This window comes from Poecilia latipinna, unplaced genomic scaffold (assembly GCF_001443285.1).
Source record: "Poecilia latipinna isolate Pla-1442-1.1 unplaced genomic scaffold, P_latipinna-1.0 Scaffold242, whole genome shotgun sequence".
Taxonomy (NCBI): domain Eukaryota; kingdom Metazoa; phylum Chordata; class Actinopteri; order Cyprinodontiformes; family Poeciliidae; genus Poecilia; species Poecilia latipinna.
Window position 1 is genome coordinate 421,650 of NW_015112858.1, and position 11,982 is coordinate 433,631.

Here is an 11,982-nt window from a genome sequence, read left to right on the forward strand (position 1 = left end):
TTGGCCCTTACAGCTTGCCGTTTAATAAACCGTACGTGGCAGTCAGAGAGCGGAACACGGCTGTAGAGTGGAGCTCCTTCCCTGTTCCAACTGTCCGCTCCTGGAAACACGGCAGTTTTCCTGTCTGTTCTGTAAAACAAAAAGAAAAAAAGGGAGACACTCCTTATAGCGTTGGTGTTTTCAGCACATCGTTTCAATTATGTTTACCGTCTCAGAACTTGTTGTCTTGCTGGCCGTTCTGTGTGCTACCGCGTCCGGCTACTTTGTTAGCATAGATGCTCATGCTGAAGAGTGCTTCTACGAGCGGGTCAACTCCGGCACGAAGATGGGCCTCATGTTCGAGGTGGCCGAGGGAGGCTTCCTGGACATCGACGTAGAGGTAATATGCTTCTTCAAGTGCATCCAACTATCATAGCCGTGTATTGTGTACGACTTGGAGCTATTTCTACTCAAATTCCGAACTGGATCGACAGGCCCTGTGCTAACGTTAGCTGCTAGCGATTAGCTGTCTCTCTGTGAAACGTCACCTGAAGCTAAGTACCTATGGTCCGGATTTATTTATGGCATTTTAGTCAATTGCAAGGAATTAACATTTATCTCGTTGTATATATCACAAAGTCGCCATTGTGGTTAAGACATTGCAAGGGTGATGCAGTGTTGATAAATTGGATGCAGCTTTAGCATTATATCTGGGTAGGCTACTATATCAGACATTATTTAGGAGTATATTTTGAATTGTAAGTTTAAAATAAAGTTCAGCTTTGCTTCCCACAAGTGTTCTTGAGTTTTGCTTCCAACTCAAATAGCCAAATATATATATATAATTTAACCCCCTGGCAGCTGCCATATGCCGACCTCTCAATGATTTGGTAAAATTCGTGTCAGAGTTGCCAGATTTCGCAGGAGAAGCAAGCAGAAAGGTCTTCAAAATCACACATGAAAGGAACGACACCTCTGGAAAAATAACAATTTATATCGTATTTCATCAGAAATAAACGCTTTATAATAAATTTTGCTTAGTAACCTGAACTGGCAGCTGACCCATCCATTGGGTTCACCTGCTTGTTTCTGGTCTGGGTCAGTCGGACTTTCTTTATCCAGCCGTTCACTTTTACATAAGAAGGTATTTGATAATGTTAGCTTTTATACATTCATTAAATTGTGATGGTTTTCTTTTTGTTTGAGCAAATGCATAACCATGTGCTAAATAAATAAACAAAAAAAATGAAGCATGCAGACTAATGGATTCCACAAAATCGATACAATGCTGAGCTCCAAGATAAATGGATTTTAGAGTATACTTTTGAAATCTTGCCTCTGTGCTGGAAAAACAGGGTTGTGTTTCTGGTGTTTTTTATTTGTGGCTTTTATTGAAGGGAGAAAAATATATTACAAATGTGACATTTTTAACTCCTGTTTTTGCATTTTGCACAGCCAGCGTTACCGGACTGGCAGGCTCTATGTTTTTCCCTGTGGAGTGAAGATCTCTACTTAAAGTCTAAAGTTTGAGATTTCCTAAAAGAGGCCACCATGTCCAACTTCCTTTGACATTAAAATGTCAAAGGGAAAAACAGAGGAACCTTCCTTTACTCCATTCAGCCATTTTCGGTTAAAAAATGTAACTCCCTCTCACAACATGAATGACTTCACCCCTCAACGTGTCTTGATGAAGTTTCACAAAAATTTTAATCTCGGAACTTCCTGTCTGACTTTTTCATTCTGTGTTTAAGTGTATAGTTAAGAGACTTTTAATGGCGCAGTGAGAGACAAATTAGATTTCATTTTGTTTGTTTGTTTTTTTTTTTTACTCTCCAGTTTCTGATCAAGGGCTGTTTAACTGAAAATAATCTGATTCTGGTCAGTGGGCAATTTCTCTGTTTCTCTATTGTTTTGTCCATCAAAACTGAACCATATCAAGATAGACTTGATGATGGTGAAGATTCACAAAGTATATTGATTACCAATCTGTACAGTGCATGATTGAAAAATTAAAGGTAGTCTATTTTCCAATAATGTGTGCTTCATAGAAGTAGCTCTGAATGTACAAAAACCAGACTGACAGTAATGTAATTTTATCAGTGTCTTCTAGCAATTTGAAACTGGAACGTTGGTGTTTTTGTCATTGAATAAATATATTATACAACATAGGGTTGGACTATATGACTGAAAATCGTATCATGAGATCAGTGTTTTGTCTATAGTGTTTTGTGTGTTTTTGTTTGTTTTAAATATCTGAAGTTTTCACTATACACAGTTTTATTTTTAAGCCGTTAGGCACTGTGAGGAAACCTTAAACTGCTGCGGCGCAAGTTACTCAACAGGTTGTTGCTAGGTAATGAAAGAGCGAGTCGGCTGAAAGGTTGAGTGGCTAAAGACTTTACTCTGCCTACATCCCCCAGGATGCTTTGCGGTTCTGGATTGGTGTTCCGTGAACAATCTATAAATTGAATATTAATCTTTCTATGAGATGTATTATTGCTGATGTCACCTGTGTATTGCGATATACGTATTATTGATTTATTGTGCAGCCCTAATACAACAATAAATTTGGTTAAAAATAGCTGAGTTTGTTGTGGAGGAATTTTTGAATAAAAATATTAACAGTTTGATGATAAAATGGTTCAATCAATTTGGAGGGTGTTTAGAGACAATTCAGTTCACCATGAACTGTTTCCCTCTTGCAAAGTGATCTTGTATTTTAGTGAGATTTAACTCATGGACTCCTCTACTCATTTAAAATGAGTAGCGGATCATTTATTAGATCATGTCAGCCCATCTCGGTAGGATTTAAGTTCAGACTTTGACTATGCCAATGCTGACTGATGGCTAAACTTTTATTTTATTTTTTTATTAAAAAGCAGAATTCATCACTCAGTAACAGTTATCCGGGTCCCGAAGCAGTCCCAGACCATCACACTGCCACCACAGTGTTTCACTGTGTGTTCAATGTCCTTTTTTGCTAGTTTTACACCAGATGTCACACAATACAGAGCTCTTTCAAAAGCATTCACTTTGGTCAGAATATTTTTCCAACAGTTTCATGGATCATCGAGATGTCTAATGAGTCATGATTTGAGTTCCTCCCACTGATAAAGTGATCAATTTCTTACTCATTTCCATTAGTCATAATTTATTAACCAGAGTTGCATCTATGCTGATAGGTCTCCATTTATAAGATGTTAAAACTTGGAATAAATTGCTATTAAAATATTCTAAATGGCTGTAAGGGTAACTCCTGCGTTACTCACTGCATGATACCAGAGTGCAGTATTCATGTTGACTGGAGCATGATAATTGTTGGCTAATATATGTCAACTATTGGGAACTTGCATTTTATGTTAACGTAATGTTGGACAGTCCATTGGCAGCAGATGCTCTCATCAGATCTAGATGACATTGAAGAAATATAGACACCGTCATTGTATTATCGCAAGAGTGAGAGACCACAGGCTGCTGAGTAAAGCTCACAAGTAGTTCTCTCTCCTCACTAAAGATTTGGATCACCAGAAATCCAAACAATGGCATTTTTGCCTAAGACGTAGCAGCGATGGATACATGGGTAAAATTTTCACTACTTCACTTTTTTCCCCCCTGTCATTTTCTTTTAAACCTTCCACAAAATTTAAACATTACTGAAAATCAGTTTTGAGATTGTAGGTGAGTGGGCCTTTATTTGAGAGTGTTATTGTGCTTTTGTGGATGTATAACTGCGATAGACTGGTGACCTGTCCAGGGTGACCCCGCCTCTCGCCCGGAACAATAGCTGGAGATGGGCACCAGCAACCCTCCCGACACCACTAAGGGACAAGGGTGTAAAGAAAATGGATAGATGGATGGATGGATGGATGGATGGATGGATGGATGGATGTACAATGGCAATAAAAATTGTCGAAAAAGAATTTACTATATATCTGCCCCATACAGTGTTTCATAAGCCTGATGGACCATCAAGATGGGTTAACAAGTCTCTAGTTAGTGAAACGGTTGGAAGCACAATGGCAACATAGAATGGTCAGTATGCAGATAAGTAGGGAGACTGAGGTCAGGTGTTTTTATTTTACACAATTTGAGTTTTTGGTCTTTTTTGTTTAACTCGAACACAGTAGTGCCCCCTACCACCAGGCTTAGCAAGTTTTGTAGGTGTGAAACTGCACTCTTTCAATACTTTTTACCCAGATATCGTTCTCTTTTCAGATAACAGGGCCTGATGGTAAACAGATTTACAAAGGGGACAGAGAGTCCAGTGGGAAATACTCCGTTGCTGCACACATGGACGGAACCTACAAGTTCTGCTTCAGCAACAAGATGTCCACCATGACACCCAAGATCGTCATGTTCACCATCGACATCGGAGAAGCGCCGAAAGGCCAGGACATGGAGACGGAAGGTAGTCAGACCGGCCACGCTTGAGTACACGGCCCGTTTTTTGTCATGCTATTTCTATTTTAAAGATTTTATCTTTTGAATTTCTTTTTTGACTTTACTTTGGGTAAATTTCCCTCCTTTATAGGTGGTGACAGCTGGGATGGTAGGAAAAAAACGGGAAAGGCAGAATAAGTGAAAACTGTCATTAAGTTTGGGATGCACCGTGGAGTTCTCTAACCAGTCTTGTTTTTATATTGTAAACTAATATTACATGTTTGCAACAGAGGCAGCCTTAATGTTTGTTTTTCTTTTTTTAACGGTTTGACTGTTTGCACTGTATCAGAAAAATGGTGTGCTATGAAAAAGTATTTGCTTCTTTTATGGATTTCAACAGGTTTAGCTCGTCTTTCTTGGTTACTAAAGAGCATCAGACAGAAATTAACTGATGCAAATGTCAGTTTAAGGTGTAAGGTTACTTTACAGCATCTCGATCTGGTTTAAGTGCACACAACGACCGAAACACTCAGAAGCCTTCCGTTTTGCTTGGGTTGAACCTGCTGCATAAACATCTGAACATTTGTTTACTTCAGGATTTTTCTTCTAGAGAGAAAAAAAAAATCATGGTTTCATCACTTCATGTCTTAAAACGGTAAAGCAGCTCCAGACCATCATACTGCCACTACCATGTTTCACCGTTTGTATGGTTCTCTTTTCTGAAAAGTTGCGGGTCTTTCCCAAAAAAAAGTTCCACTTTTGCCTCATCTGTCCATTTTGTATTTCTTCATGTTATCCAAGTGTGGGTTTTTTTTTTTGTTTTTTTTGTTTGACAGCAGTCATTTAAATGTGAGGCAGATGAAATCCATAAGCGAAACAAATACTCCTCCACAGACTGTAGATGTAAAGGAATCGTGTCACAGATGCAAGAAAGGTTTTGCATGTACCGCGTAAAAGCCTGACGCATGTCCTCTGTGCATGTCGTCCTTCTGGGTTTAACGGCTCATTCGCTGCTCGTTTCAGCTCATCAAAACAAGCTGGAGGAGATGATCAACGAGCTCGCCGTCGCCATGACGGCAGTGAAGCACGAGCAGGAGTACATGGAGGTCCGCGAGAGGATACACAGAGCGGGTAAGAACACAAACTCAAGAGCCGTTTGATCTGATGAACGCAGTAAAGGTTATCCTCACATCTTGTCTCCTGTTTATTTTTTCCTTCTACTAGTTAACGACAACACAAACAGCAGAGTGGTCCTGTGGTCCTTCTTCGAAGCCCTCGTTCTGGTGGCCATGACACTCGGACAGATTTACTACTTGAAGAGATTTTTCGAAGTGCGACGAGTGGTGTAGTTCCCTCATCCATCCCTGTGTGTCCTCCACTGTTCTTTTTTTTTTTTTTTCCCCCCCTCCAACATCAAGACAATTATTTCCACACTGAAAGACAAGACTGGCCGTTTTGAGAAAAGCCAACATGTGATTTGATCTGATGATTTTTTTTTGTTGTTGTTGCTGCTCTGTTACTTGCTTGATTCCCTTTTTAATTGTATGTTTGGAAACAAATGGCCAAAAGAGTCTGCTTGTAGATGTCGGATTCTTTAGTTCTTTTCCTTCTCTTTTTGGGTTTGCCAGTTTTTTGTCGAGGTTTGATTAAAATCTAGCTAAACGCCGGTTACTTGCCAGGAAGCATTCGCTGGCGCAAGAGGCAGAGGCTTCTGCAACCACAACACAAGATTTCAGAACACGTGTGCGGAGTCACCACAGGGGGAATGTAGGATTTCAATTGGGAACGCAGTATCTAGGAGGTGGAGGGTTGTTCCTAGGGTCAAAGTTCACCAACTCCACTCCTCATGTTTTGAAGTTTGAAGGATTCATATTGCAGCTGGTCTTTCTAAAAAAATAAATAAAAAATGAGACAACCTCTACCACTGTTATTGGATTGAAAGTGGAACATGCCAAGGGGGAACTCGGTGGAGATTTTCATGGAGGTTCGTCTCTGCTCCCTGTGTATTTAACTAAATCCAACCAGGCCACTTGTTCACACATGTAGTACGTTTTTACACAGTTTAAAACTCGACTGCAGGACGTTGAGGGTCAGATTTTAACTGAGCTGTTTGGATGACGGCTCCAAAAACAAAGTGAATGAAATCTGAAATCCATATTAAATGTTGACTGAGGGCAGGGTGGAAAGGGGGTCGGGTGGGGGTTTATACACTTAATATATTTTTGTCGGGCTTAGTTGCTTTTAGAATTCTCGTCAGGGTTTGGGTTTCACGACGATACCGTTTTCAACAATATTCCATGTTTTGTTTCTGGAGCGTGTCGAGTGTCACGCAGCCATCAGAACGCTGCGGCGTAATTCCTACGGTCACTGAACGCTGCGTGGAACGAAACATGCTTCAGTTTTGTATTAAAACAGTTTTGGCGACCTCAGCCTGCTCTGGACACAGTGTCTCCTTTTGTTTTTGTGATTGCAACAACAACTTGCTTCATGGGTCTGTACAAATGTAGGATGGCTTCCTGTGAACAAATGCCCCAGGTTTCATAATAAAGCCAATATTCTGTATGACTTTTTGTCTTTATAAAACGTCTTTTAGCAGCAAATTTCTAGGAAGAAAGGAGATTGCCTTTGTCCAGGGATGCAGCAGTCCACTTTTTTCACTCGATACTGAACCTCTGATATCTGCATTGGTGTCGGCCGATATGATCCAATACAGAAAAACGGTTCTGCAATGACAACATGTTTTGATTTTATTTATTTTTTTACATAAATGTACTGAACATTTATTTGCTGCACTAGTACAGCACACATACACAAGCTTGGTCAAACGGAAAAAAACAAGTTCATTTGTTCAGTCAATGCAATTAGGAGTATAACAACCAATGTAAAATAAACTGACAAAAACCAGTTTGACTACTTTGGTCAAACAAGTAAAAAACTGCAACAAACCTTTTAAAAGGTTCAGAAAGTGAAATTATGAATTGGAAATATAATGTAAAGTAAAACATGGTGTTGCTTAGATCACAGATCATTGAATTAGACAATAGATCTGCCCTTATCATACATGGTCACAATACCAGATCTAGAATCTTTTTCAATATTGAGACAGATACTAGTATAGGATCGGTGTAGCTCTACTCTTTTCACAACTCCTGAGACTGAATGCCTGTGTTTTTATTGGTGTTTCTTTGAGGGGGAAAAAACCTCATTAATCCAAGGTTTTCTGTTCTTTTTTATACTTATGACTTCCAGCTAAAGACGTGTTAAGATACAGAAATGTTAAGGTATGGCCCACAAAATCATGGACAGACTGTCCAGAAGACACCCTCCAAAAGGAGAGTAGGTCACAAAAGGTCATTGCTAACGATACCTAAAACATGAGGGGATAAGATTTTAATGCTACTTTCTGGAAAACTCCAAAGATCAAATTTATGCTACAAAGTTCTCTTTTTTTATTTATTTTGGCACCATTTTCCAGTTGCCATTGACAGCATGCATTGTGATTATAATGTAACTCAGGGGTGTCAAACTCCTGTCCTGCAGTTTGTAGATGTGCCACAAGTACAAAAACCGCTGGAATGAAATGGCTTAATTACCTCCTCCATGTGTAGATCAGTTCTCCAGAGTCCTGCTAATGACCTAATTATTCTATTCAGGTGTGGTGCAGCAGAGGCACATCTAAAAGTTACAGGACAGCGGCGCTCCAGAACTGGAGTTTGACACCTGTGATGTAACTGAACAGGACTGAAGGCTCATTAGCAGGTCTACATAGGATAAAGACCTTGTCCACATAAAAAGCAGCCACATCTGGACCTATGAGGGAACGTTCTCTGCTCCTGTTCCCTACCTTTGCCCCAACAACAGTCAGTGCTGTCTGTAACAAAAAACGAACACACAGCGATGAACGCAAGGCAACCGGTAAAAACCTCAGACGCAGCTACAAGTACAACATCCCACCTAACAGAAGAATAAATCAGAATTACAGTTTAATTTTCTATAAAAACACCTTGGGACGCCTGAAATCTAAAACAAAAAAATTTTGGTTTAAGGCTGATTTAGTTTTCAGCTTTTGGAAATTCAATGAACTAAACTGCTGAGTTGAACTGAAAGTGAATGGGGGAAGAAGTGACTAAGAATGAGCTGATGAAACCAGAACAATATGCTGAGTCACAATTGTCATCAGAATATCAATTTTTCAAAAATCACAAAAGCATTGGCGGATGTAGCATTCGGTTATTTTGTTATTTTATAATTTAAGACACTTGCATTTGAGCTCTTATCCAAATAACACATTGTCTGGTTCCAATGACTCACTACTGTTAACGTTAATTTCCATTGACAAAATGCTTAGGTTGACATGAAGTGATACCATTAGACAGTTCTTTGAGACGTTCAGTGCTGCTTTCACAACGTGAAAGCAAATAAACCTCTTAAGGTCATCAACATTTAAGTCTGGAATATTAATACAACATCAGCTCTTTAATGGATTGAACCTTGCGGTACCCCGCATCTGACATCTGTCCACCTTGATGAGAAGTTACCTACTGAAACAAATAAATATCTGTGCTTTATGTAAGATTCAAACCAGTTGAATACTGGACCACAGAGTCGGGCCCAACTCTCAGTCGATTCAGTAACATGTCATGATCTGCCTGTAATTCTGCAGTAGTGATTTGTCCAGATTGTTCTTCAGTGGTTTGATAACTGCTGTTTTCAAAGTCCGGGGGAAAACACCTGATGAGAGGGAAGAGTTACTACTTTAATCAGGTCATTAGCAATGACAGGCAAGACTATTTTAAGAAAATGGGTAGGAAGGAATGTAAGCTATAAAGACAGGCCTATTGACCAATCCAAATTCTTTTTGAGATATATCTGTTATTGTTGTTCATAAAACACTCATAGGTATGCCATTCACAATTACTATGGAGTAACTGGCTTATCAAATTTATATTTTTATCAACCCAGCTAGGTAGAAGTAATGGTTTGTTTTTATGCAGCAACAGAACCTGCTGATGAAACTTAGCTAATTTGACTGGATATTTTCTAACTTAAAAATTACAACACAACAACAAATTTAGACACCCTAGTTTGCTGAACAGATGATTTGGGAAAATATTCCACATGAAAGTTAAATTGTATTATTATTTTTATTTATTTATTTATTTATTTATTTATTTTTAATTCTTAATGCAATTAATTTCTACTATTTGATTAAAGACAGTGTAACGAGTATTAAAGATACAAATGAAATTCCTGCTAAAATATTCTTCATAGTTGTCCTGTAGTGGGTGGTTTTTGGCGCCCCCTACTGGTTGCGTATAAATTAGATGAGAAACCGAGAATTCCACGCAGTCTGTTCAGCGATCTGCTGTGGTAAGTCAACAAATCCGGTTCTCTTCTGAGTGATGTTGGAGGTTTGTTCAAAGGGTAACTTGGAGGTTTGTTACAGTATGCAGATAGATAAGTTGGCGAGTAGGGAGGCTAACTGCGCCATTTGTCTTTGTCATCCACCAATTGCAGGTCATTATGTTACATTAAATGTCAGTAATTTATGTAGTCAGTTATGTTTGTCAGTTTGTCATTTATGTTAGCCAGTTTGTTTTTTTATTTGTTTCTATGACGACATGACATGGCCAGGTTTATTTTCTGCTAATCACCAGAGGGCGCTCTCAAGTAATTTAATGATTAATTTTGACTGTATTTATTTTTCTAATTTATTTTTTTTTTTAAAACAAATTGTATTCAATAGATTTTTTTTAAATTGATTTGTGTTCTGAAACCATTATATGATCACATGTCACGGAAAATATTTTGTTGGAACTCAGCTCTGCTGTGATAGATAAGTTGACCAGTAGGGAGGCTAACTGCGCCATTTGTGTTTGTCAACCACCAATTGCAGTAAATCATCTAAAATCCAACTGACTGGCCTCCGCTGTGTGCATGATGGGACGAGTAAGAGGAGCCGTCACATATGACATGTATGATAAATATCACTGGCTCAAAAGTAATTCATATATTCATTGATAACTGGTATAAAATGTTTTATGTTTATATAGTTTTTTTTTCCCTAGTTTCACAATTTGAAATAGAAAATACAAATTGTTTTTATTCAGACTTCAGAAGTTTCTAGTTGTTCTGCTGAGGCAGTTACATCAATTTGTGACATCATGCTCTTCTGTGTGTGACATCATAAAGCAGCATTCTTGAATTCTAGGTAACAACCAGGAAAATATTGAACATTTAGGATATCTTATGGTCATACCACATTGCTTGTTTGTGATTTGTTTGTCCAGAAATGGCCATGGAAGAAAACAAAGAGCTAAAGACTCAACTTGCAGAGATCAAGCTTGAATACGACAAGCGGTTTAAGGAAATGGACAAGGAAATTGTCAAATTGTTTCAAGAAAACAAGGCACTGGAGCAAAAAGTGCAACAGCTGACCGAAAAGCTGAAGAAAATAGAGAAGGAAAAGGAAAGGCAGCTGGATTCAGACCAGCCACGGAGTAACATGCGTCTCTTAAAATATTTCACCATGGGCTTCGGCATAGGCCTTGCATGTGTTGCAGTACTCGAGACAGGTCTTGATGTCGAGATAGGTTTCAAGACCACTTCTTGATGGTCTTGGTCTCTGCCATTGAGGACCAGTGACGTGCGGGTCAGGGGAGGCTGTCATCATGGAAAAATATATAATAATAAAATCATTTATATTGCTATTTTCACTCTGTGGTTTGTACTATAAAGTACCTATTTTTTACTTAGCTTAACCAATTCTGATGATTTTTTTCTTCAAAATCGCTGGATTTTCGCATTTTCCCATTCAAATGCTCAGAAGCGAAGCCAGTGAGGCAGCAGCGAGCTGAGCCTCACCTGGTTAACTGCCATTCTATGAGAGCATGTTGGTCCTGTCTGTGAACAGGTGTTCTGTCATACCCGTCAATCCGGCATACTTTATGGTAATGCGCATACGCACATCGATGTTACGTTACATACTGCTTGCTCAGCAGATTTCTTATAAATCCGTCATATAAGTTGCATTTTGTGTGTTTTATTTCTCAGACGTTTACGGTAAATTTTATTTAATTAAGCTGCTATTTTAATCAAACATATTAACATAAATGACTTTTGCTGTTTCCAATATCGTTACCATACTGTAAACAAGACATTCCCATTTAGTCTCACTATTACTACAAATACTGTTTGACTACAAATTTGGTTGTGATCTGATAAAAGCACACGAATAATGCTGAAAACTGCACGGAATACGTCCTAAAAAAAAAAAAAAAAGCACATGAATAACGCTGGATGCTTACCGAAGCTGTTAGGCAACAAGCAGAACAACACGTTCTGCTTATTAAATAAGAAAAATCTAGTTATTTCCACGCAGTGGAAATAAGAAAAAAAATGTTTTTCTTATTTAATTTTCTTTTCATTTATCGTAAACGTCTGAGAACTAAAACACACAAAATGAAACTTTTACATTTATGACGGATTTATAAGAAACGTAACATCGATGTGCGCATGCGAATTACCACAAGGTATGCTGGATTGAGGAGGTATGACAGATAGAACACCTGTTATAAAATGGCTAGAAAAACATTGAATATATGGACTGATTTTCCATAATTT

The 11,982-nt window shown here is 38.5% G+C and overlaps 1 protein-coding gene and 1 long non-coding RNA gene across 3 annotated transcripts; both read left to right on the forward strand.

The window, feature by feature from the left end:
- The first annotated feature begins 199 nt into the window (after window positions 1-199).
- Window positions 200-5,930, forward strand: tmed2 (transmembrane p24 trafficking protein 2). 2 transcript variants are annotated; one of them, XM_015032486.1, is made up of 5 exons: window positions 200-379; window positions 4,195-4,387; window positions 4,511-4,528; window positions 5,383-5,490; window positions 5,584-5,930. In XM_015032486.1, exons 1-5 carry the CDS (start codon window positions 200-202, stop codon window positions 5,706-5,708), a joined length of 624 nt encoding a protein of 207 aa, XP_014887972.1. In that variant the 3' UTR covers window positions 5,709-5,930. The 2 variants fall into 2 exon arrangements, with proteins under 2 accessions (XP_014887972.1, XP_014887973.1); XM_015032487.1 differs by lacking the exon at window positions 4,511-4,528.
- A 2,098-nt stretch (window positions 5,931-8,028) lies between these two features.
- Window positions 8,029-11,069, forward strand: LOC106947471 (uncharacterized). Its single transcript, XR_001424998.1, has 2 exons — window positions 8,029-10,334; window positions 10,650-11,069. It is a non-coding gene; the product is annotated as an uncharacterized LOC106947471 (long non-coding RNA).
- The last annotated feature ends 913 nt before the right edge of the window (window positions 11,070-11,982 follow it).